The following is a 26690-nucleotide window of genomic DNA, read 5'->3' on the forward strand; positions in this document are numbered from 1 at the left end:
TGTTGGCAACATCGATATGGAACCGTTGTAATAATAAAAGATTTCGATAAGAATGGTGGACGTTATCGTCAAGGATTCGACAAATATATAAGTATACACAGTGCGTGATGTAGTATCATTCACCATCATGAAACCGTTGAGCAAAGAAGTTGATGTTATTCGAAAGAATAAAATCAACGAAATTGCACGCATCATTCGAAAAAAATATTTGGCTCTGAAATTGGGCAAATCTGAAGAAGATGAGTCATTGCAAAGATTTTTCAAACCTCTGTCTATTCCATTGAGGAAAATAGCTAATAAAACAGCAACACAGTCAGCTAGTACCCCATTGAAAACTGAGGCAAAAACCGAAGTCAAACAAGAGACAGTGGAAGAGCCTGAAACGACTCCATTCCAATCCCTCGTACATGTTGCATGTACAGATGAGGATGACGATGATGATGAAAACGTCTTTAGTGGGTATGCAGAAGACGAACAAGACGACAACGTTGCGTCAGGCATAAATGAACAAGTTTTAGAAGAATATATCGATCAATATCCGATAATGTCTCAACCGTACATTAAAAAACATTGGGGAAATGACAAGGAAATCGACAAAGTATACGGTCCCATATATGATGGGGTATCTTCAAAATGGTTCCTAGGCCAAAAGGAAATCGATTTTGACAAGCGTAGCGGATACATAAAATTGGCTGGGTATCACTGGAAAGGAACACCCGGTATATATGAACTGTTATTTCTCGACATGCCTGAAAATTATAACACTGAGGATTTGAATGTATACAAAAAGATTTTGAATTTATCGAGCGCTCACAAGAATTCGGCTGGGATACAAATACACCAACATAATCAAACCGTTGTTTCCTACAGCAGGAAATCGTCGTAAAACTGGTACTGGGTTTTTTCAACCTAAAACACCTCGTACTACTACTACTGCGATGACATCATGTCTACCCAAAACGTCACCTCTTGCAATGACATTCAATATGAAACCCATTGAATACATTTATTGGGACGATCCCAACGAGCTATGCGAACGTCTCAAATTATTGCTAGCCTCTCGAGATGCAGGAAATACTTCACACAACAATGAAATCATTGCCATTTTGAATGAATTCAAAGAGGCAAAAATAATTCTATAAGATACACTACGTTCCCCAATACATTATCATTTTCAAAATGGTTATCGATAAGTTTGGACGTAGCGACAGCAACAGAAAGCGAAAATTGCCAACGCCCTCTGGAGGATGTTTGTTGCATTATACCTCAGATGGTAATATTCATTGTGGTGATGTGAAATTGTGTCATGTGAAGAGCCCCACCACTGATTACGATGTTGCTAATAAAAAGTATGTGAATGGAACCGATAATGAACTTGCTTCATTTATATATCAACTAGCTAAGAAACACGAAAAAGAAATGATCCAAGTAAATGAAAAACTAACCAAATTTCAAGGTGACATCTCCAAACAAATTACCGAAATAAATTCGAAGGTACAATCTACTATCAAGGAAATCAAAAAGATACAAAATAAAGTTCAAGCATAACCATAATAAAAGAGCGGGGTTCACACATCTTCACCATCAGTCATCATGACTTCCAAAGACAAGATTCAACTTGTCAACGAACTACATAAACCAATTAGAAAAAATTATCCTCGACGCCGTACAGTTATCAAAGGAATAGATGACTTATGGCAGATGGACTTAGCTGAGATGAGATCGTTCGCTCACCAAAATCGAAATTTCAAACTGATTCTAGTCGTCATAGATTGTTTTTCGAAATTTGTGTGGACTCGACCACTGAAATCAAAAACGGGAGAGGAAATTACGAAAACGTTTGCAGATATCTTGACACATACGAAACGTTGTCCAAAAAATGTACAAACCGATCAAGGTAAAGAATTTTACAACAATAAGTTTCAAACTTTGATGAAAAAACCTTGCAACGTATGGCATTTATATATATATATATATATATATATATATATATATATATATATATATATATATATATATATATATAATATATATATATATATATATATATATATATATATATATATATATATATATATATATATATATATATACATATATATCGAGAATGGTTAATGCTGAAAAATAATTCCATGAAAATGAAAAGATGAATAAATAAGTACCATTCTGATCATTCCCATATTGATTTCAATTTAAGAGCCACCGGTAGCGGTAGCGGCGGCTCGTCAGAGGAGGCAAGGGAGGCTTAGCCTCCCCATAAAATTTGGAGCTATTCATCACAATAAATTAAAACATATTGACAAATTATTATGATTATTTTTTTCTGAAAATGCTTGGGTATCATTACTTTACCATTAATTTTAAATATAAATTCATAATATGCCCGAAAAAACACTATCACTCACTACGTAGTACGTACCACACTGTATCCTGCATCAACAAAACTCAAATGCACCGCCCATGAACGAATAACCAATAAACCATCAACCCGAAATAATAAATGCCGTACGTTGCAAGGAAGCCAAGCCTCCGACCGCTTTAAAAAACACAGGATCCACGAGACCGATCCAACCAGCGGCATACGTCCCGATTTGTAATTTCAGTTGCACAAATTATAGCGTTAGAGGAGGCTAGCCTCCAGTTGGTCTCCGTACGACTGCGTTTGTTTTTTATTCAATAATTCGGACGGGATGCCGTGACGGACCGGGACTGAAAAATTTTTCGGTAAATTGTTTTAGAGTTTCTTGATAATATTTATTATTTGTGTATAAAACAGGCAATATTGTATTATAGCTGTGCTTTTTGGTAATATTTTTAATGTGTTTTTAGAGTGTTTTCTTTCAATTTCAAAGTGTTTTCAGGTTTTCACTTTTCGGTAAGTTTTTTTTCATTTATTATGGATAAGTTGGACGAAATTAAAAAATCTGACGATATAGTCGATTGGTTGGTGACAAATAATTTTAAGTCTTTATCTTATGATAATAAATTTTACATTATTAAAACTCTGGGAAAGCCTCAACCAAATTTGATTTCAATTGAAGTGTCAGATAATCGACAAAATCGAGGAATTATTAGTTGGTACGATAAATGCGATTGGTAAACCGGCTGTGTTTTATTTTCCGTACAAACCGAATACCAAACGTGGTCTAAAATAGGATACTCCGATTTAAAAAATTTACCTCCTTCTTCAGAAAGACATTTTAAATCTAAGGAGCATATATTTTCGTCTTGTAAATTAAAATTGTTTAGCAAACAAAATATAGTAACAGCTTTAGATACAGCTCAAAAAGAGGCCATAATTTATTTTAATAATCAGGTTAGGGAAAATCGGTCGAATTTAAAAAGACTTATTTGGGCTCCCAAGAATTAGCTTTTCGCGGACACGATGAAACCGAAGATTCGAATAATCGCGGCAATTACAAGGAACTTTCAATGTTATGGGACAAATATGATTCACAATTTGGCACTTTTTTAAACGGTACCGTTTTTTTGGGAACCTCAAAAACCATCCAAAATGAGCTTATAGACAGTGTGGTATATATTATTAAGGAAAATATAATCAAGGAGTTTGAAAGTGTTTCTTTTTTTGGATGTGAAATTGGTCATATATTATTAAGAAAAATATAAGCAAGGAGATTGAAAGTGTTTCTTTTTTTTGCATGGGAAATTGATGAAACTACCGATATTACCGGTACATCACAACTTTCAATCGTTTTTAGATATGTCAAAGATGGTAATGTGGTAGAACGTTTTAATGGGTTTTCATGATGTTTCATCTGGGCACACAGCTAACGATTTGTTTAATTTTTTAATTCGTACGTGTGACACCAATAATTTTAGGCAAAAGTTAATTGCGGAAACCTATGATGGGGCTGCGGTCATGGCCGGCCATTTAAATGATTTACAAGCTAAAATAAAGTCCATAGCTCCTCATGCACTTTTTACGCATTGCCATGCCCATGCCCTAACTTTAGTATTAAGCAAAGCGTGCAACAATATAAACATTTTCGCGCCTCCGGCGGGCGTTTCTGAGAGTATATAGTCTTTATGACTTTAGCCTCCCCTGTTCTCCAATGCACGAGCCGTCACTGATGGTAGGATGAAAGAGAATCGTGATATACATATAAAGACTATTTGTTTGTTTGGAAATAAGTTTATCGTTCCTAAAAATATGTTTTTATTAATAGAGTGGCAAAGTGGAAAATGATAATATTGGGTTGGTAGTCAACAAAATTACATTACAATCAACACATAGTGGCAGTTACCTAGCTATTGCGATGCGCCGGCGGCAAATCCTTGTATAGCCATTAGTCTATTGTGCAAATCATGTGAATGGAAAGTAAGTATTTTTGATGATTGAAAAGAAACGAAATTCATAAATGAATAACTTTAAACTTTTGAATTTGAAAAATCTAAGATACAAATATGCCTTGATCTATCTGTGTAGATAGTTGATGAACAGAGCCCAAATACAATGCACTTGTGTTCCAACACCAGTCAGCGCTGTTTCGAGCCGTCGTCATAGGTCTCATCAGTGGTGCTAGGCTAAATCACGAATGCACAGCTGTACTCAACTGTCCTTAAAGGACAAGCATTAGCAATGACATATCTCCCCACGGAGTTTCATATGTAGATTTCATAGATTGGTGATTATTTTTTTCTATTTCTTTTCATGTTCTTCACTTAGGCCAGTCGTGTCAAAGATACAATCCGCGATCGCAATATGTCACAGAAAGAAGAATCATGTTTTTAGAGCTTTTAGACTTCAATCAATTCTACGAAAGTTTCAAAATTCGCACAGTACATTCATAAATAATTTCAAGACAGCGCGTGCCTAGACAAGCGAGAGAGTGTTAGTTAGGTACCTATTTAATTCTAGTAAACAACTCAATCATAGACAATAACGCCATCTTTTAGCAACGAGCGGAAATACCACATTATTTTTATTGAGAATTGAGAACAATAGAATCTGCCACGCACTTCGAGACTATAGTAGTGTAGAACCTTCCTTATCGATATAAAAGGAGTGCATTAGCACGACGTGAGTGTTGAGTCGAGTAATCGAAGCGATATGGTCGGAGAAGGATTCTAGTTGTACTGCAAAGTAGTGATTGTGAAGTCTAATGATTGTGCATTTGTTTGTGTCCTGCGCGTGCGATACCATAATTGTTGTTTCGAGTTCCATAATTGTTACAAAAACGTTAAGTTGATAGTGAGTGCACAGTTTTCAGTCTAAATGAGAAATTGCATATTTTTTCAAAGAATGGAAGGTAAACCACTGTGTTTGATTTACAGTCAAATATTTGCTGTTTGTAAGGAGTTTAACTTGACGAGACACTATGATACGAATCATTGATCAAAACTCTATTGTTACACTGACTGTATGTTGAAAGTTGCCTGTGTTTCATTTCCATTTCAAAAGTCAATAATTCAAAATATTTCGCTGTCAAGAAACACTGTTGCTTCAAAAATAAATGATTTATCTCAAAATTTGGTTCTTCAACTGAGGAAGAAAATTAAGGAATTTACAAACTTTTCACTGGCTGTTGACGAGAGTACTGATACTGTTGAGACATCTGAATTTAATGTTCCCATACGAGGTATTAACGGTAACTTTGCAATAATTTAAGAACTATCGAAGAGCGTTCAATCGACAGGTACTACAACAGAAAAAGTGATATTTATTCTGCAATTGAGCATTTGTTAGCAGAATATGAACTCAATTTCAATAAACTTAACAGCACAACTACATATGGCGCTCCTGTTATGGCTGGCAAACATTCGGGCGTTGTAACCGAATTGAAACATAAAACATCAGGGAATTTTGTGGGATTTCACTGTATAATTCATCAGGAATCATTGGCATCCAAACATTTAAAAATGGACCATGTGATACAATCTATAATTAAAAAATTAAAATAGTAAATTTTAACCCGAGCAGAGGACTAAATCACCAACAGTTCTGGCAGTTTTTAAAAGATTTGGACGAAAAGTTTTCTGAAGTCCGTTATTTCACCGAAGTTCGTTGGCTCAGTCGAGAAGTAGTTTTAGAAAGAGTTTTCGCATTACGTGACCTCATTCGAGCCCTCATGTTAGAAAAAAGCAACCCAATTGATTATGACAATGACTGGTGGGTAGATATGAATGAACACTTGACTGATGTGAATATAAAGTTACAGAGTAAAAATCTGTTTGTCCTTCAAATGTATTTATGTGTTCAAGCCTTTGAAACAAAGTTGAGGCTGTGGAAAAATCAGGTAAAAAATCAAACTTTGTATAATTTCCCTCATTTAAAATTATTTGGCACAGTGACAAAAAAAATTGGATCAATTTTCTCAACTTCTGCAAAATCTGATCACGGAATTCAACAATTATTGAACAATGAATGAAATTTGATTCCCAATTTTCAACAATCCATTCAATTTTGGAGCTTCACAGGCATCAGTTCATTTGCAAATCGAGTTGATTGATTTTTCAATCGGACAGTATTTTAAAAGAAACAGTCAAAGAGTTTAAAGTTCTTACATTTCATACACAATATTTTAACCTTTTAGAAAGAAATAAAATAGTTGTGATAAAAAATGAGAAACTAGAATGCGATTGTGTCTTCTTGAGTGGTGCGTTTTCATTGTATTGTCAATATTCTATGGGATATTATGAAGTTTCTTGATATGGCCAAACAGTGTACATTCAACGAATATGTAGCATTTTATGTACGCGCATTTTCTAATGCTGCAGAAGCCCGCCATCTGTATTCCAAGCATTTTCTCAATCGAACGGTACCGGCAAGAGAAACGTTCGAGCGTGTCGAATTGGAGCATGTAGTTTTATTTCGATATTATTGTAAGTACACTATTTTTTGTTATTCAAGCTTTCGGAAATATATTTTTTTCCTTTATCATGAATATCTACAAAATAAAGATCATGCGAATATTATACAGTAATATATATGTTACAAAAGACTCACCAAAGTTAGTATAAAATATAAAAAAAGGCATATAAATCCAAACATAAAAACGAAAAGTCAAATGCAAAATTTGACATTAAAAATGTTGTTACAGCACCAGAGAAAATGTGATTATTATAATATTTACACATACATTGAGATTTAAATGTAGGTGTAAGTAAAAAATTATTAGTAATAAAATTACTGCGCAACTGGATAATATCAATAGTGATGGTTCAGTTGATTCAATAATTAGCGGTTCGGATGTTATTGGTGAAGCAGAAACTTGATGATAATTAACAATTTATTATCAAAATTCGTGAAATTTACCAATAAAAACCTTAGTTTCTTTTTCATTTTGCTCCAGGCAAAAACTATCAACAATATTCCATATCTACATACTTATCAGTATACAGTGTCGTGGAATTAATAAATTTCAAAGAGGATCATGACATGTTTAAAGTGTGAAAAATCTATTAATGATGATCAATTCTGTGTTTGTGATGGATGTCATCAAAGAATCCATTACACTTGTGCTGATCTTACTGCTTCTGAAATTAAATGTATGGTCTTGAAGACGAAAAGAGTACTCAAGTTTTTCTGTGATGAATGCTTGGAAGGTATCAAATTGGTTCCAGTTATGAAAAGACAGATTGAGGCCCTGGAGAAAAAGGTCAATGACTTGGTCACTAAAATAAATTCTAATCTGATAGATAACACCTCTGAAAACTCTTCTATAAACTTAGAAACGATGATATTCGAACTGGAAGAACGTCGCAGAAGGGCTAACAATTTAATGGTGTATAATATCCCAGAATCCTCTTCAACCATTGTTAAGGAAAAAATAGTTCACGATACTAATAAAGTTCGAGAATTTATTGAAGAATTGGGCTTCAATATTGAAGTCATAAAAGTAATCCGGGTCGGCAAATCTAGTAGCACTACTAGACCAATTAAAGTTTTGCTAAAAAACAGTGATGATGTTATGAATATCTTGAAAAACAAAAATAAAATTCAACATAATATAAAAGTTAGTTCTGACTTAACCATAACTCAGCGTAATTATTTGAAAGATCTTAGATAACAACTCAACACCAGAGTTGCCAAGGGAGAGACCAATCTCACGATAAGGTATATAAATGGGATACCTAAAATTGTACAAAAAAACTAACTAAGGGTAACTCTCCAGTTAAAACAATGAAGAAAGTAGAGTTGTATTATCAAAATGTTCGTGGTATTAGAACTAAACTTAAAGATCATGAACAAAATGTAGCAATTAGTAACCATGACATCTTAGTACTCACAGAAACTTGGTTGAATGATGACATTGAAACTGAAGAAATAGGGTTATCAAATTATACGGTATTTAGGAAAGATCGATCGCCTCAAAGCAGGTGGAGGAGTCCTTGTGGCAATAAAAAAAATAATTTCTCAAGATCCATTGTTGTTGAAGTGCAGAATGTAGAACAAATCTTTGTCTGTACAACGGTCTATGGCTTGGAAGTCATCATCGGTGCTGTTTACTTACCTCCAGCTTCCAATCTTGATTTGTACATAAACCAATGTGCCAGTGTTGAAAGTGTATTAGATAGGTTTTCTCAGCATAAATTCTTTTTATTTGGAGATTATAACTTGCCGAATATTGACTGGTTCAATGATGAGCTGGGTATATCTGCCCTTAACAATAATAATATTGCAGCTCAAACAACGGTAGACTGCTTCTCTTTTTATATTAAATAATATTAACAATTGTTATGGTGTTATGTTAGATCTTTTATTTTCAAACGAACCTAATGACTGTATTGTAGAAGGGTCTAGTGACTGTTTGTTGCCATGTGATACCCACCATCCAGCGCTAGCAATAACAATATCAAATCCTAATGATTTTAAAGAGCTAGAATATGAAGATTTTCTTTTTGACTTCAAAAATGCGAATTGTGTTGGCTTAAATTACTATCTAGCTGGCATTGATTGGGACTCATATCTTGGCAACATAACTGACATTAACCAAGTTACTGAAAGTTTTTATGATATTTTGTATAACGGGATACATAATTTTGTTCCTGCCGTCCGCCTCTCAAAGCCAAGATTTCCCCGTTGGTTTGACGGGGCTAACTATGGAAAAGAAAAAAGCTCACAAAGCATACAAAACTAGCAAAAGTTGGGATGACTATCTGATATTTTCCAATATTAGAGCTCAGTGCAAATCAGCTTGCAAAGTAGGTTATGAAAATTACATTAAAACAGTTGAAAATAACATAGTATCTAACACTAAATATTTTTGGAACTTTGTGAATACCAAACGGAAAAATAATGGCTTACCTGAGACTATGTATTGTGATAATTTGACCTACGACAATGGTAATGATATTGCAAATGCATTCGCACAACAGTTTCAATCTGTGTACAAGCCTAATACTGCTGATGAAATTCCAACCTTCACCACTGATAAGACTGTGGAAATGAATAGTTGTGCAATTAGTTTGGAAATTATTTGTAATAAATTATCTCAATTGGATCCATATAAAGGTCCAGGACCTGACGGTATTACAACAATGCTATTGAAAAATTGTAGATTTACTCTGACAAAACCACTATTTTTGCTTTTTACAGCTTCACTCAGTCTAGGTGAGGTCCCTCTTGTATGGAAATCGAGTTACATAACGTCTATATATAAGTCTGGAGACAGAGCAAACATAAAAATTTTTCGCCCCATTAGCATATTGAGTGCTATACCTAAATTGATGGAAAGCATCATATGCGATAATATAAAGACCCCTCTGAATCAGGTTATAATTGATGAGCAACATGGTTTTTGCCAGGGCAAATCGACCAATACTAATTTGTTGCTCTACTCTCAGTATATCTTAAATGCTTTGGAGAAAAAACAGCAAGTGGATGTGATATACACAGATTTTTCCAAAGCATTTGACACAGTTAATCACAGGATTCTCGGTGCAAAATTGGAGGCAATCGGTTTCTTTGGGAATTTATTGAAATGGCTCACAAATTATCTATGTAACAGAACACAAGTTGTAAAAATTGAAGGATTTACATCTCAACAAATCTCGGTTAGCTCAGGAGTTCCACAAGGAAGCCATTTAGGGCCATTCCTATTTAATATCTTTGTTAACGATATCAAAACCAAAATTAGTCATTCTGAAGTATTAATGTTTGCTGATGACTTGAAAATATTCAAGACCATTGTATCCACAGTTGATTACGAACATATTCAGAATGACATTACATCTTTTACTGAATGGTGTGTAGACAATGATATGGACGTGAATGTGTCTAAATGCAAAAGTATGTCTTTTTCTAGTTCACTTACTCATTACAACAATATGTATACTATTCAATATATATTCAATATATTTATCATATTTTGTTTGGTACAATATCTACTATAATAAAAATACATCGTAAACCCAAAGGAAACATAGAACATACCTAAGCAATGAATGCTTGTATCGTAATGTTCCATTCTTCCATTTGGGTATCTTAATTTACTTTTTTATACACTGCGAGTTTCGAACAATAATAATGATAATATTGATAATATCGAGTAGATGAATTTGAAATTTATCATAAGATTAATTTTATATTAGTTAGGTTGGTTAAGATAATGGGAAAGAGAAAATAAGAAAGAATAAGTAATAAGTTATAGACTAATAGAGGAGTGTGTATCAGTTGAAAATTAAATTTAGACTATTGTTTTCGAGAATGAAACTTTTAATGTTTTGTTTGTAGTTCGCCATTTTTGTTATTTGCTTTACTTTTAGAGGTAACATATTGTATAGTTTAGGTCCGAAATAGAATATAAATCTTTGTGTATGACTTTTTCTGAATTTGGGTATTCTGATAGATAGATCCTCAACAGATCTTGTATATTTTTCAGCAAGATTTTTTTCGTAGTTCTGTTTGTTTTTGAATATCCACTGAAGGCATTGATAGGAATATAGACCCCTGACATTCAAGATCTCGGAATTTTTATATAGCTGATGTGTTGAGAATAACCTAGGTTTCTTCAATATAATTTTCATCAAAGTGTTCTGTGTTGTTTGAAGTCGTTTTATTGTTTTATTATACATTCCACCCCAAGCATTTATACAATATCTCAGGACAGATTCCGCTAGAGATTTATACAATATAAAGATGTTTCTTTTATCCAAAATATCTCGTAATTGATAGAAGCTTTTAATTAGCAATCTGAGTCTTTTCACTACGTAATCAGAGTGCGCGTCCCATCTCAGATGCTGATCTATCATAATACCTAGATATTTTATATTTATCAACCTTTCTATCAATGGACAAGAGCAATTTTGTGTTTCACACCCTGTTTGATGTATACTCAAAGTATTTTTTTCCGGTTGGTCATTTTGTAGTAAAGAGAAAGTTAGAAATTTTGTTTTACTAACATTCAGACTTAGAAGGTTATAATTTAACCATAGCCTTACATCGCTTAATACCTTCTGTGAATCCTTGTATACATTTTCCCATGAGTCCCCTGTAATAACAATAGCCGTGTCATCTGCATATGATATGAGATGCCCTTTGAAGTTTTGTATCGTACTTAAACTGTTTATATAAATTAGAAACAGAATTGGTCCTAGTACTGTTCCTTGGGGAACTCCTATTTTGACTTCCGTAGAACTACTGAATTGGTTATCGATTTTTATTTTTTGTACTCTATTAGTTAAGTAGTTTTTTAGTAAAAGTAGAGTTGGTCCCCGTATACCATATGTGTATAATTTATTCAGAAGCTTGCCATGTGCTACGGTATCGAAAGCTTTGGCAAGGTCCAGAAAAATCGTCAAACATTTTTGAGAGCTATCCAATGCCATTACGATATTTTCAATCATATCTAATACAGCACTTTCAGTATTAGAGTTTGCTATGAAACCAAATTGACTTTGTGATATTACATGATTTTCACAAAAGAAATTCATTAATCTATTTTTAAGTGTAAATTCAAAAATTTTCGCAAAATTATTTATAACAGAGATGGGCCTATAATTTTCTACACAATCGCGTTTGCCGGCTTTATGAATAGGAGTCACCGATGAGTCTTTCCACTGTTGTGGTAGTTTTCCTTGTCTATAAGTTAAGTTGATGATATGTACTAGTGGCTTTATCAGATATTTATGTATATTTTTTAGGTATAATGAGGATATGCCATCGGGACCTGGTGAAAAGCTGTTTTTGAGTTTTGATATCATTTCAATTACTTCGTTTTGCGTCACTGGCTTTAAAAATATTGTTGATTGTATGGTTTGGTCTTTGAGGAAATTGTTAGGTAGAGATCCAACTTTGTCTATTTTTTTAGCCATATCAGAACCTATGCTGGCAAAGTAATCACTGAAAATATTTAATTTTTGATCTAAGCTTGTTACTGGCTCACCGTTTTTGTTTTTTATTTGAATGTTGGAGATGGATTCCTTATTTTTTTTTTTTTATTTGTTACATCTTTGATCAGTTCCCAGGTTTTTTTGCAGTCTCCATTCAAAGAATTAAGTTTATTTCTATAGAAGTCATTTTTTGTCTTTTTGATTAGTGCGTTCAATTTATTTCTATATAAGTTAAATTCTTTTTTAAGCTCTACTGAAGGAGTGCGTGTCAAATTCTTTTTTAGTTTATCTCTCTTTCGAATGGATGTTATAAGTCCTGATGTGATCCATGGTTTAATTCTGTAATGTCTTTTTACGGGTATGTTATGATTATGGGAGGCTGATTCAGTGTAAAATTGGAGTTGAGAAGTAAACCTGTCATAAGCTTCCTGGACATCTGAACACATGATAATATCTTCAAAGTTTTCGCTTTCCAGATATTCATTAAGTTTTATGTAGTTGACTTTCTTTATTGACCTATTAATAATGGTTTGTGTGGGTATATTTTCTTGAAATATTTCTAGATAGGTTGTGTAATGATCAGTAAGATTTGTATGAAATATGACAGGCGTTGTTATTAAATTTCCAAACCCTTTTTTTTTCTTAAAAATATATGATCAAGAATACTTCGTGAATCTTGAGTAACACGGGTGGGCTTGTTGATAAAGGAAAAATAACCATATTGCATGAGAATATTTACATATTCATCAATATATGTTGAAGATCTATCCATCAGATTGAAATTTATATCACCCATGAAAATATTTAAATCTCTTTTTCCAAGGGAAGAGAGATAGTTACGCAAGTCATCTATGTAGACTTGTGTGTCAGTTGACGGTAATCTATATGATGCTGTTAGTTCTATACACAGGTTGTGTATATATATTTCTATTGATAGTAAGTGTGTTTCTGTAAATTTGACAATTGTAGCTTTTGAGTTCATATTCTCTTTCACGTATACAATAACACCATCATTTTGATTTTTTTTCGAGTTATTATAATATATTATATATCCAGGTATTTCATAGTCACTAATTGTGTCGATATTCCAAGTTTCAGACAGAACTAAAACATCAGTATATTCGTTTAATTCTTGTAAATATATTAATAGCTCATCAAAATTTTTATTTATACTTCTTATATTGAAATGTGCAATTGATAACACACCCCTCCCTTTGTCCTCTCTTATATCTCCTACAAAATAGTCTTTGATGTGGTTATATTCTAAAGTTTCTATTTCATCATTCTCATCTAATAAATTAAGAAATTCTAACATTGTAAGCACTTATGCCTATGGATCGGAAACAATGTCAAATTAGTAAGTAATTCAAGAGGTACACTCCCATGCGATATTTCATTTTTATTTAACGAAGCGAAGTTTTAATACGCACATTATAGTATTTGTATATAGATGAATATATTATGTAAGTATATTGATAATTCCAAGAAATATTAAAGATATAAGAAAAGAAAAAAAAAGAAAGAGGAGTTTTTAACTTAATAGTACATACAATATCATTCAGGATACAAAAAGTTTGTTGTAATCTTCATGTGATTTGATGATTGAAACTTTCCCATTAAAGTTGACGTAGATTTTTCCCGAATCAGTCCATGTGTTTCTCAGAGAAACTTTTTCTATAACTTTGTTGAGAATTCCGACTCTCGTTTTGGTGAGGTCTTAACGGATAACTACTCTCGTACCTTTTAGCAATCTTTTCTTTGTATAAATCATTTGCTTAATGAAATAATCACTGAGTTTTACGAATATTCCTCGAGGTTTAGTTTCAGATTCCTTTTTCCCTATTCTGTAGCAAATAATTATGTCAGTATCTTTCAACTTGATAGACATTTTTGAATTTAGGAACTTGATCAATTCTTCTTTCAGGCTTTCCTTCGGTTTCTCTTCATAGTTGAACACACGTATATTATTTTTTTTCATTTCCTGCTCTATGCTGTCGTATTTTCTTTCCATAATTTGTTTTTCAGAGTTCATGGTTTCTATAACGCTGTGTAGATTGGTTATTTTCTCATTGGTATTCTTCCTGAAGTCATTGAACTCGTTTTTCAATTCATAAACATTTTTTTCAATCTCCTTTAGTTTTTGTTCAATAGAATTTGCGACTGCTTCGGCGACACTATCTGCTATGTTTTTCATGAATGCTTTGTCCTTGAGGAGATTCAACATTGCATCGTTTACAGATGATTTTATTTCTTCTGATAAATCCCTTGTTAAAACCATTTTTGATGGACAAACTATAGCAGGCAAACTATTAGAATCGGTGAAATCCATACGAGATCTTGGTGTAGTGGTGGATGTCAAAATGGATTTTCACCTGCAGTATGAACAGATCTCTAGCAAAGCAATGAAAATGTTAGGCTTTCTATGCAGGACTACAAAAGACTTCACCAACATTAATTGTATCAAGTTATTGTATTTCGCTTTGGTTAGATGGATTACAGAATATTGTAGCTGTGTTTGGTCACCAACTTATGAAATTCATAAGTACACTATAGAAAAAGTACAAAACAAATTTATAAAATATATTGCCTTTAAGTTGTCTATACCTCTCAGTGATCACTCTTTTTCAGAAATTCGGTCTGTAACTGGTTTATCGAAACTTAGTTTACGCAGAGAACATATAGATATTATATTCCTTCATAAATTGCTTAATTTTAGAATTAATTGCTCAACTCTTCTTGCCCAAGTAAATCTTCATGTTCCCTCTAGAAAAACACGAAATAATCTAACCTTTGCAATAGATTACCATAGGTGTAACTATGGAATGCATTCTCCTTTATCAAGAATAGTCATAAACGGGAATAATACAAAATTCGATCTCTTTCATATTTCCGAGGATATTCTTAGAAATAAGTTAAGATATACTTATTCTTAAATTGCTTGTATCTGTCATTTACTTTTATTCTCGCTTCATTTCGAATCTCTACTATAACTGTTTAAATTGTTATTACTTATAAATAAATTAGATAAGATTTGTGTTAACAATCTGATATTTGTATAACTTATATTAAATGGGAGTTACCCGTGAATAAATGAATAAATAAATAAATAAATAAATAAATATGATATTGAAATTATTTGTTCAATTTTATTTATCAAAAGTTAAAATATAATTGTAAATTTGACTTAAATTTTGTATATCTGATTTTTTGTTTAAATTATTATTATGTTTACTTATGTGAATCATTTTTAGAAAAAGCCTTTTGAATTTATTATTTTCAACTGTTGAAATTTTAGTATTTTAATAATCCATAACATGATCTGAAGAGATAACATGTTCAGCTAGTCCACAGGAACGTTTGTTTAAGTATGTGTAAATATTATAATAATCACATTTTCTCTGGTGCTGTAAAAAAATTTCAACGTTAAATTTTGCATTTGACTTTTCGTTTTTATGTTTGGATTTATATGCCTTTTTTTATATTTTATACTAACTTTGGTGAGTCTTTTGTAACATATCTATTACTATATAATATTCGCATGATCTTTATTTTGTAGATATTCTTGATAAAGGAAAAAATATATTTCCGAAAGCTTGAATAACAAAAAATAGTGTTTCCATAGCCCTCAGATATTGACTGAATTACCCAACTCAAAAATAATTTATAGTTATATAATAACCAGTCAACTAAATTTGACCTAATATTTAAATATTAATAAATGTTATATACTTTGGGAAGCAAACCTGAAATGTCCAAATTTCTGCAACCGCAGTTGTCGGCTGATAGGTCAAACCACCAATACTGACATAAAAACTTGGCAAGTTGACTTGGGTGTCACACCAATAGGTGGTTCCACTTATGTCTCGCTTACGTTCACGCAGTTATTTTTATTAAGTACTTTTCTTCGTTATTCACATTTTGTCTTTAATCGAGGACCGCCTGACGATGCCCGATAGGCTGAAACAGCTGTCTACCGGTGGCTCTTAGATTGAAATCAATATGGGAGTGATTCAGAATAATATAATATAATATTATATATATATATATATATATATATATATATATATATATATATATATATATATATATATATATATAATTGATAGTGTAACGACCGTATGTATGTATAGAATAGTAGTTTTTCGGGGATTCGGTCTGATTAGAATAAATATTTACTCTTTTTAGCTGCCCGAGCTTTCGCTAATGTTTATTAGCTTTAATAATAACGGATAAAACAGAATACCTGTGCTATGTGAGAATATTCAATTTGGAAATTTCAATTTTGAAAGAAGTCTTCAACATCAAAATGACAACTTTTTGACATTGAATAATGTGAAATACTTTTTCAAATTTTTTATTATCGTTCATTATGGGGATTTATACTGTGTTAATATTACAGGATGTATTCAGATTTATATTTTTTGTTAGTAAAAATGAATAAATTTTGCTAAGGTTGTCGATGTCTGTCTTTTTGTTGATATTGTTTTCTTTAATTTTGATCTCAGCCATTTCCAGAAATTGCCTTTTATTTGAATCTGGTTCGAAATGGAGAATTTTGGTGTTAGTATAATTGGCTGAATGATCATTATCTAGAACATGTTGTGTGAGTGCACAAGAATTTCGTTTTAAATTTTTACAATTACTTTTATGAAGAGCTATGCGGGTTTTTAAATTGTTTTTTGTTTGACCTATATACAGTGTGACCCATTTAAAATGGAACCACCCCTGTAGAATGTGCATTTTTCAATCAATCTCAATTTTTTTTTTATTGAAATATTAAGCATGAAAAACTGTATCTTGACACTAACTTTCACAATTTTAATTTCATTTCCAAGGCACTCTATGGTTTTTTTTGTTTGTCAAAAACGGCAAAAGTTTATTAGGCAATTTTTGTTTTCAAATTTGACTACACCACTGGATTCGTAGTCGTTATAAATCAAAACTGTCAAATTTTCATTAAAAAATATTTGTTAACAACGAAGTTACAACAACTTCAATTTTGGAAACAAAGTATTTGTTTGTAATTTTTATTCAGATTATAGACATATTTGAGATCTGACAACACTGTCATCACCAAGTAGAACACCAGTGAATTTGTACAGTGAAAATCCGAAGTCGACAGCTCAATGCGTTCTACAGTTATAACTCCTGAAAATATGGTAATGTGAGAGATTTGTGGTGCAAGCGTTTTGTAATAAAAATCTGACTACGCCACTGGATTTGTGGATAATATTCCCTTAAAATCATTCATTTGAGTGTAGGTTACGAGAAGTGAAAATTAAAATAAAAATTGAATAATTGAATAACAGAAAATTAAAAGTTCATTTTCAAGTTACGCAGTAGTAGACCAAGTTCAGAATCTCATGTCATGGGATCTCCCAATTGCGCTTTTACCAAATCTTGATAGAATCTTGAAGTATTAATGGTCATACTTGTAAGCTTTTTGGAAGTTTCCCAATAATAAATAATAGTACTTTTGTAACAGCGCACCTGGAAAATCACATTTTATGAGATTCTGAACTTACTCTACCTTCTTCTATAGCTGATGAAAACAAAATGTATACAAACAAGTTTCAAAGTATTTATTCAACAATTAATTGCCATTAAGAAAAAACTGATACTAAAATAAACATTGATTTGAAACTAAACATTCAAATTTTTGTGGCTTCTACCAAACCTCCATTAAGTTCAATACATTTATCGTATCTCTTCCGAATATTGTTTACACTATTTCTTATTTGTTGAACTGTAATTTCGGCACAAGCTTGTCGTATCCTTTGCATGAGTTCAGCTCGATTCGTTGGTCTTGTTCTGTATACTTTTTGTGTCAGAATACCCCACAGAAAAAAGTCTAATATTGTTAGATCAGGCGATCTAGGTGGCCATTCAATTAAGTCACTACCTCGTCCTATCCAATGATTTGGAAACTGGTTATTTAGCCACTCTTTAACAATCCTCGAATTGTGCACGGAACAGCCGTCGAGCTGAAAATATAAATTTACTTGTTCCGCAAGAGGCATTTCATCTATTTCGTCCGATAATTGGTTATTTAGAAATTCCAAAAAATTTTGCCCGTTTATGTTTCCATCAAAAAAATATGGACCTATTATTCTATTTTGTACTATACCACACCAAACGTTAACTTTTTCGGAATATTGACTTTTACAATTTATGATCCAGTGCGGATTTTCCGTAGCCCAATACCGAGCATTTTGCAATGAAACTACCCCATTGGTGCTGAAAGAAGCTTCATCACTAAACATTATGCAGTGTAAAAAATTTCTTGTATTCAGGTACTCGCCTTGTGCCCACAAACAAAATTCCATACGTTTCACTTCATCACCTGCCTTTAAAGAGTGAAGAAATTTAGGTTTAAATGCTCTCATTTTGTTTTGTTTAAGACATCGTCGAATAGTCTCTCTCGGTAAGTTTAAATCCAAACTGGCGACTCGTAAACTTCTGTTTGGGTGATTTCTAAAATAATCTAAAAGAGCACCTTCGTTTAAATTTCTTCTTCGGTGATTATTTTTTAAAATATGTTTGCTGACTTCACCGGTTTCTTTAAATGTTTTGTTAATTTTACTGACGGTGCTTCTGTCAATGGGAAGTCGATTTGGATGTCTGTGATTAAATATCCTAGCTGCTTCTCTTTCACTATGATAATTGTCCCAGAAATTCTCACAATTTCAATTCTTTCTTCTAATGATAATTGCAAAGCCATTATTAAATGCACGTAACTAACAACTATTATTTTATTTATGATTAACTGTCAAAATCACAGCCTACTGTTGATTTATTATAAAACCTTTGCATAATGAGTTCAGCTTCCTCAAATTATTGATATCTCCTCTAAAAGATTGTTTTAGCTGAGTTATGAAGAATTTACAGGGAACAATTTTTGTCCTGCTCTCTGTTTTATTATTGAATAAATGATTTCCATGCTTTAAATCAATTTGATTTTAGCGGCTTTGCGGAAGAATGTACTAAGTACTGCATAACTTGAAAATGAATTTTTAATTTTCTGTTATTCTAGAATACACTTCTCGTAACCTACACTCAAATGAATGATTTTAAGGGAATATTATCCACAAATCCAGTGGCGTAGTCAGATTTTTATTACAAAACGCATGCACCACAAATCTCTCACATTACCATATTTTCAGGAGTTATAACTGTAGAACGCATTGAGCTGTTGACTTCGGATTTTCACTGTACAAATTCACTGGTGTTCTACTTGGAGATGACAGTGTTGTCAGATCTCAAATATGTTTATAATCTGAATAAAAATTACAAACAAATACTTTGTTTCCAAAATTGAAGTTGTTGTAACTTCGTTGTTAATAAATATTTTTTAATGAAAATTTGACAGTTTTGATTTATAACGACTACGAATCCAGTGGTGTAGTCAAATTTGAAAACAAAAATTGCCTAATAAACTTTTGCCGTTTTTGACAAACAAAAAAAACCATAGAGTGCCTTGGAAATGAAACTAAAATTGTGAAAGTTAGTGTTAAGATACAGTTTTTCATGCTTAATATTTCAATAAAAAAAAATTGAGATTGATTGAAAAATGCACATTCTACAGGGGTGGTTCCATTTTAAATGGGTCACACTGTATATCTTATCACAATTGTTGCAGGGAATTTCGTAAACTACATGTGACTTTTCAAATAACGGATCTTCATCTTTCAATTTTGAATGTAGTTTAGTTATGGGTTTAACTTTCCTTTGTGAAATTTTTATATTCTGTTCTTGTTTGAATACGTTTATGATTTTGCTGGACAATTCAGGGACATAAGGAATGGAAAAGTATTTGAAATTTGGATTTTCAGCTTTATTGTTCTCTCTGATGTTGATGATATTAGATGGAGTATTATATAACAATTTATTTAAAAATTTTGGAGGATAAGAATTAGTTAATAAAATATTGAATAATTGTTTTAAATTTTTTTCTACCAATGTAGGATGAGAAATTTTTTCTATTCGATTTTTTAAACCTAGAACTAAATTAATTTTCATTTTTTGTGGATGGCAGGATAAATAATTTATATATCTGCCTGAATTAGTGGGTTTAGTAAAATAATCTAAAATAACAGAGTTATCATCTTTCCTGATAAAAAATTTACCATAGAAAAAAAAAAAAACAGTACCTTTTTTAGATACTCTTTTAATCAGGAAAGATGATAACTCTGTTATTTTAGATTATTTTACTAAACCCACTAATTCAGGCAGATATATAAATATTTATTCTAATCAGACCGAATCCCCGAAAAACTACTATTCTATATATATATATATATATATATATATATATATATATATATATATATATATATATATATATATATATATATATATATATATATATATATATATATATATATATATATATATATATATATATATATATATATATATATATATTGATATATATTATTGATCAATAATAATTCAATTATAATTCCAGAAATAATTGAGCTTATCAAAAAGGAGCCTTTCGATGAGGAACCCTTCAGACCGGACTTAGAAATTCTAAATGATTCCGAATTAGGCTGTGATGAGTACATTTTACAATGTATCAAAGATTGTTGGTCAGAAAATCCTGACAACAGACCCGACTTCTCTGTTATAAGAACCAGATTGAAGAGGATGAAAGATGGAAAGTAAGTTAAGATGATGTATATTATTCAGTTTCATATATTGAGCGCTATATTTCAAGAATATTCGTTTGTGTAAAATGTTTGACAACTTCTATCTTATCAAGAAAAATTCCACTTATAATTTATGAGTGCATGTCTTCAGAACTTTGTGATCTACCTCGTATACAATTCATTCTATTTATGGAATTTTTCTTCGATATTTTAATATTGACTAAAAAAAAACTTATGGATACTGACAGTCGTAATGTCGTGAAGTGAGTAGGTTTCAATGTAACTATTGTAAATTATTCACAACTTTCTCTGCGCAATACAAATACTTTTTATATTTCACATAATTCTAGGGTTGAGAGATGATATGGAACAATACATGTTATTTTTATTCAACGAAAGTCATTTTTTGTGGAGGAAAAAATCAGTTTTTTATCGACCTTTTTTGGGTAATTGTTACCTTCCACAATCTGAAAAAATATAAAAATTATAATGGAGAACTGTATACAAGTGTAGAAGGGCAAACTTTTTAGTTTACCCCGATAAGTTACAGCGTAAAAATCAAAGTATTTTTCACAAAGAAAAATCTTCTATTTATCAGTAACTTGTCGTATTTAACAATTTTGCCTATCAAAAAAATTATTAAGAAATAATACTTATCTTTTACGTTTCGGAGGCCAAAATCTGCCTCCGTCTTCAGAAATGGATAAAAAATTCGAATATATTCGCAGTTATTCCTTTTTTGATAGCTTATTTCTTTACTTCTTCGACAGATGTCAAAGAAGTTTTGAAATATGAAATTATGTCAATGTTGTTGATTGACAACTGAAACATTCGATGTAATACAAGGTACTCTTCGATATCAGTTTGTTGCCATTTCGCCACTATCCAAAGTTTTCTTCAAGATGGGTAGCCAAGTACGGTCTATTTCGAAGGAGCTATTCGAGATACAATTCTCTCCAGACAACACAACAACACTGAAGAAAAATCAAAAAATTGTATTTATAAAATACCTTGTTCTTGTGGTAAAAGTTACATTGGTGAAACCTCAAGACCATTGAAAGTGCATGAGAATGAACATCGAGATTATATAAAAAATAGACAATTGACAGTATCAAAATTATCAGAACACATATTAAAATCAGACGGTGAACATCGGGTGGAATGGAATAGGACAAGAAAGATTACCAATGAGCCTCATTCTAAGCTAAAAGAATCAGCGTATATTCTCATGTCTGGAGAGAATTGTATCTCGAATAGCTCCTTAGAAATAGACCGTACTTGGCTACCCATCTTGAAGAAAACTTTGGATAGTGGGAAATGGCAACAAACTGATATCGGAGAGTACCTTGTATTACATCGAATGTTTCAGTTGTCAATCAACAACATTGACATAATTTTATATTTCAAAACTTCTTTGACATCTGTCGAAGAAGTAAAGAAATAAGCTATCAAAAAAGGAATAACTGCGAATATATTCGAATTTTTTATCCATTTCTGAAGACGGAGGCAGATTTTGGCCTCCGAAACGTAAAAGATGCGTATTATTTCTTAATAATTTTTTTGATAGGCAAAATTGTTAAATACGACAAGTAATTGATAAATAGAAGATTTTTCTTTGTGAAAAATACTTTTATTTTTACGCAGTAACTTATCGGGGTAAACTAAAAAGTTTGCCCTTCTACACTTGTATACAGTTCTCCATTATAGTTTTTATATTTTTTCAGATTGTGGAAGGTAACAATTACCCAAAAAAGGTCGATAAAAAAATGTTATTTTTATAGCATAAAGATGATTATTCATTCAAATGAACAGTAACTTTGAAAAGAACGATATGGTAGTCTTTTGAACTTTTCTTTAGTAACACTATTTTATGATTTCAACTGGATAATTTACAAAACTACAACATTATCATGGATTTTCATCAAATATTGGCGAATTCCAACACATAAACTTCAAACTTTTGATATTCAAGAATATTTTACTTAATTTTTGAGACAGTCGTCTTAGAATGTAGTAGGCATTTCATTTGTCATTAAATGAAAGTATGACGCTTTCATTTCGGGGCCTATTTTGCGATGGAAATATATTGTTCTGATTAGAACAATGTACTTATTTATAATGATAATAATTGCTAGTAGCGGTGAATTGGCGCAGCGGTAGTGCGCTCTACTCACGACCTTTTGGTCGTGAGTTCGATCCCAACCTCAACCAGATATTTTTCTCGAGAGAATTTATCTAGTTGAAGCTGGAATGATTCTGCAATGTTACATGGCTGACGGACTGTGAATAGTCATGATGGTCCCTAGGTGGATCAGGAAGTTATAACGTTGACTACCCAGGACACAAGACAAATAACCAATATAGACAATTCCTAGTGTTTACCAATCAACCTATTACAATTGAGATATAAAGTTATATAAATATATATCTAAATAGATTTGTATATGTTCTAAATTGAGAAATGGTAAGAGTTTTTCATTTTCAGAAATAAGAATATTATGGACCAAATGATGGATATGATGGTTACCTATGCTAATCATTTAGAAGAACTCGTCAATGAAAGAACCAGGTTGCTATATGAAGAAAAAATGAAAACAGAAGATTTGTTACATAGAATGTTGCCAAAGTGAGTTTACCCTTATATAGTGTACTCTCACTAATCCAGAAGATATCAGACTGGCTTTAGTGAAAAAATTAAATAAATGAAGTGCACAAAATATATTTTCTTAATTCTAATAGGCATTGAATATTACTGAAGTTTTATCCCAACACCAAACCGTTATTTTACAAATAGACACGTGTTTCGATCACCAAGTGATCATCTTCAGTTTAATCTTCCTCTTGAAGATGATCACTTGGTGATACAAACACGTGTCGAGGTGTTAAAATAACGGTTTGGTGTTGGGATAAAACTCCAGTAATATTCATTACTCCACCAAAGGTTCCAAACAGTGCATCACAACTAATAGGTATCATTTTAAGTTTGAATAGTGTGATCTGAATTTAAATCAAGGAGTATTCAAAAATTGTTTTTTAACATTTTCGTAAGTAAATCACGATCGTAGTACTTTGTTTGCGTTGTTTTTTCAGTAACTCAGTATCTTGATTTCAATGTCATCATAACACTTGTCGAAAACAGAGTTCATTGGAGTGCCAGGCTGATGAATGACAGATTAGTGAGAGTCTTCATTGAATCACAACAAGTATATTAATAATATTTTGAAACTATATTTCACACTTGATTGTACTCTACACAAGTCACAAGCACATTCATTTGAAACCGAAAAATAGATTTTATTTTCATTTTCAGACCTGTTGCGGAGAGGTTAACCCTGGGCCTTGGTGTTGAACCAGAATCATTTGACTTAGTAACCATATATTTCAGTGACATTGTAGGTTTTACTGCGATGTCTGCAGAAAGTACTCCATTACAAGTAGTTAATTTTCTAAATGATCTCTATACAGTATTCGATGGCATTATAAAGGGTTACAATGTATACAAAGTTGAAACAATTGGAGATGCATACATGGTGGTAAGCAAATAGGTATTTTCTGAAAACACCGGCTAGAGATAGTTGTAAATATCGAATAAGCACACTTATAAAATATGACAAGATTGTAATTTTGCATTTGACAATTCCGTCAACAATTTCCTGAATGTTTTTTGAAGAATTACTATTACAAGTTTTTTACAAATTTCCTAACAAGAGGGCGGTTTTCTGAAATTATAAGTAACATCATGAAAATACAATATTAATAAATAAACACCATTTTTGCTCATAATAGTGAGATTTCTGTCCAAGATTTGCTAAACATAAACTATTCAGATCTTATAACATAATTATACATAATGAAAACTTCTGTCCAAGATTTGCTATAGATAAACTATTCAGATCTTATAACATAATTATGAATAATGAAAACTTTATAGCATATTTTAAAACAAAATTACTTTTCACACGAGTCAGAACTCTGAAAACCCAATTCTTGATGTATGTGTCACTGACCAAGTCGTCATCATAGGCAAATCATCATTGTTAATTTATAATCATTTTCTACTTAGCAAAATGATTTCACAGTTCTGGTATGTTTATAAAAAATCTTATTAGATTTATTTTTCCTTATAGATTACACAAAAATCTAAGAACTAGGAAGGTTATATACCCTTCTTATCTGTGTAGTCCATGCAAAGGAATTTACGGTGAACTATTTACTCAGAACTGTCGCCTAGGTGGAGGGCAGGCTAAAATCTTTCTTCAAGTTCAAAAATTTAACAAATAAATGGAGGAAATATAAGTACAAAGGCTTTGATGACGGGATTCACGATTGAAGAGAACAAAATCTGGGCTAGTAGGTCGTGGTCTACTGAAGTCTCAGCAACGACTTGTTGCTGAGACTTTGAGATAATAGCTTTGTCCTTTCAGTCAACGCGCGTACTACTCAGGATGTCTGCCGCGGCGACAGACAAAACGTTTAGTACAATAAGTTCCAATTGTCCATAACCTACAAGCCTTCATTTTGTTCTTTTTAAGTGGAAAGTTTAGTATGAAAGTGTATATTTTGAAATATATTTTTCCGTTAACCAGCTGACGGTTGTTTACGAATGAAAATGACAATGACATAAGGTTTAACAAGGTCTTGAATTTCAACGTGCGATTCCTAACATATGTATTAATGAATATATTGATTTTTTTATATGCACACTCTTAACTGAACTACCACTTAGTGATTTAATGATTCCATAATGATGAAACATGAGAGATTTGTATAATTTGGATCTAAGAAAACTGAAACATAACGTTTTTTTTATAAAAATTCAGTTTTTAGAGAAATAGTACATGATAATTTTGTAAAGATAAGATCTATGATTTTTTATCCACCTTTTTTGGGTTTTTTCACCCTCCACAATCTGAAAAAATACAAAAATTGTAATGGGGGAGAACTTTATACAGATGTAGAAAGGGACAACTTTTAAGTTCACCTTTATAAGTTACTGTATAATCCAAAGTATTTTTCCTAAAGAAAGATGTTCTATACATTAGTAACTTGTGCTTATCAATTTTGTCTATTAAAAAAAAGAACTAAGAAATTATACAATTCACCTTAAAGTTTCGGAGGCGAAAATTATTATTACTCTTGAAGTGGTTGACAATCATTTTCATCTTATTCGGTTCAACTTGATGTTCACTGTCTGATTTCAAAATGTGTTCTGGTAATTTTGATTCTGTCTATTTCTGATATAAACTCGATTTTTATTCTCACGTACTGTTGATAGTCATGTAGTTTCACCATTATAACTTTTATTACTAGAACAAGGTATTTTATAAATATGATATTTTTTCCCGAGGAGTAGTATTCTGTGAGTAAGCCTATTTTTTCAAATTTGTTTCTGTGCAAATGTGTATTCAACAAAATACACAGTTTTGATTTATTATATCCTACTGTATCATTTTCTAGTTCTTAGGTTTCTGCTGCTACACATCAAATTATTGAAAGCTCAGGTTCTACTTTTTACAATAAAAATATTTTATCAAAAATCAGTCTGTTCGTTCCAGGTATCAGGATTACCAATTAGAAATGGTGATAAGCACGCTGGAGAAATCGCTTCTATGGCCTTAGACTTATTATGTGCTGTGAAAAACTATTCAATAGCTCATAGACCAAATGATTCATTGAAATTGAGAATAGGAATCCACACAGGTTGAGAATTATCATTTATTCAATAGGTCAATTTTTTAAATCAGT

General features: G+C 31.7%; 1 protein-coding gene across 9 annotated transcripts in view; it reads left to right on the forward strand.

Moving 5' to 3' along the window:
* The window catches only part of LOC111512194 (receptor-type guanylate cyclase Gyc76C), a 343637-nt gene that overhangs the window by 289442 nt on the left and 27505 nt on the right, over positions 1 to 26690 (forward strand). For all 9 annotated transcript variants that reach the window (XM_074170390.1, XM_074170389.1, XM_074170393.1 and 6 more), the window contains 4 exons: positions 20762 to 20957; positions 23431 to 23571; positions 24256 to 24478; positions 26501 to 26645. In XM_074170390.1, the coding sequence (XP_074026491.1) occupies positions 20762 to 20957; positions 23431 to 23571; positions 24256 to 24478; positions 26501 to 26645 (705 nt within the window). The remainder of the gene's footprint in view (positions 1 to 20761; positions 20958 to 23430; positions 23572 to 24255; positions 24479 to 26500; positions 26646 to 26690) is intronic.

The sequence above is a fragment of the Leptinotarsa decemlineata genome, unplaced genomic scaffold, assembly GCF_025532065.1.
Source record: "Leptinotarsa decemlineata unplaced genomic scaffold, Ldec_3_MD MMD2_P_RNA_scaffold_9, whole genome shotgun sequence".
NCBI classification, from domain to species: Eukaryota; Metazoa; Arthropoda; class Insecta; order Coleoptera; family Chrysomelidae; genus Leptinotarsa; species Leptinotarsa decemlineata.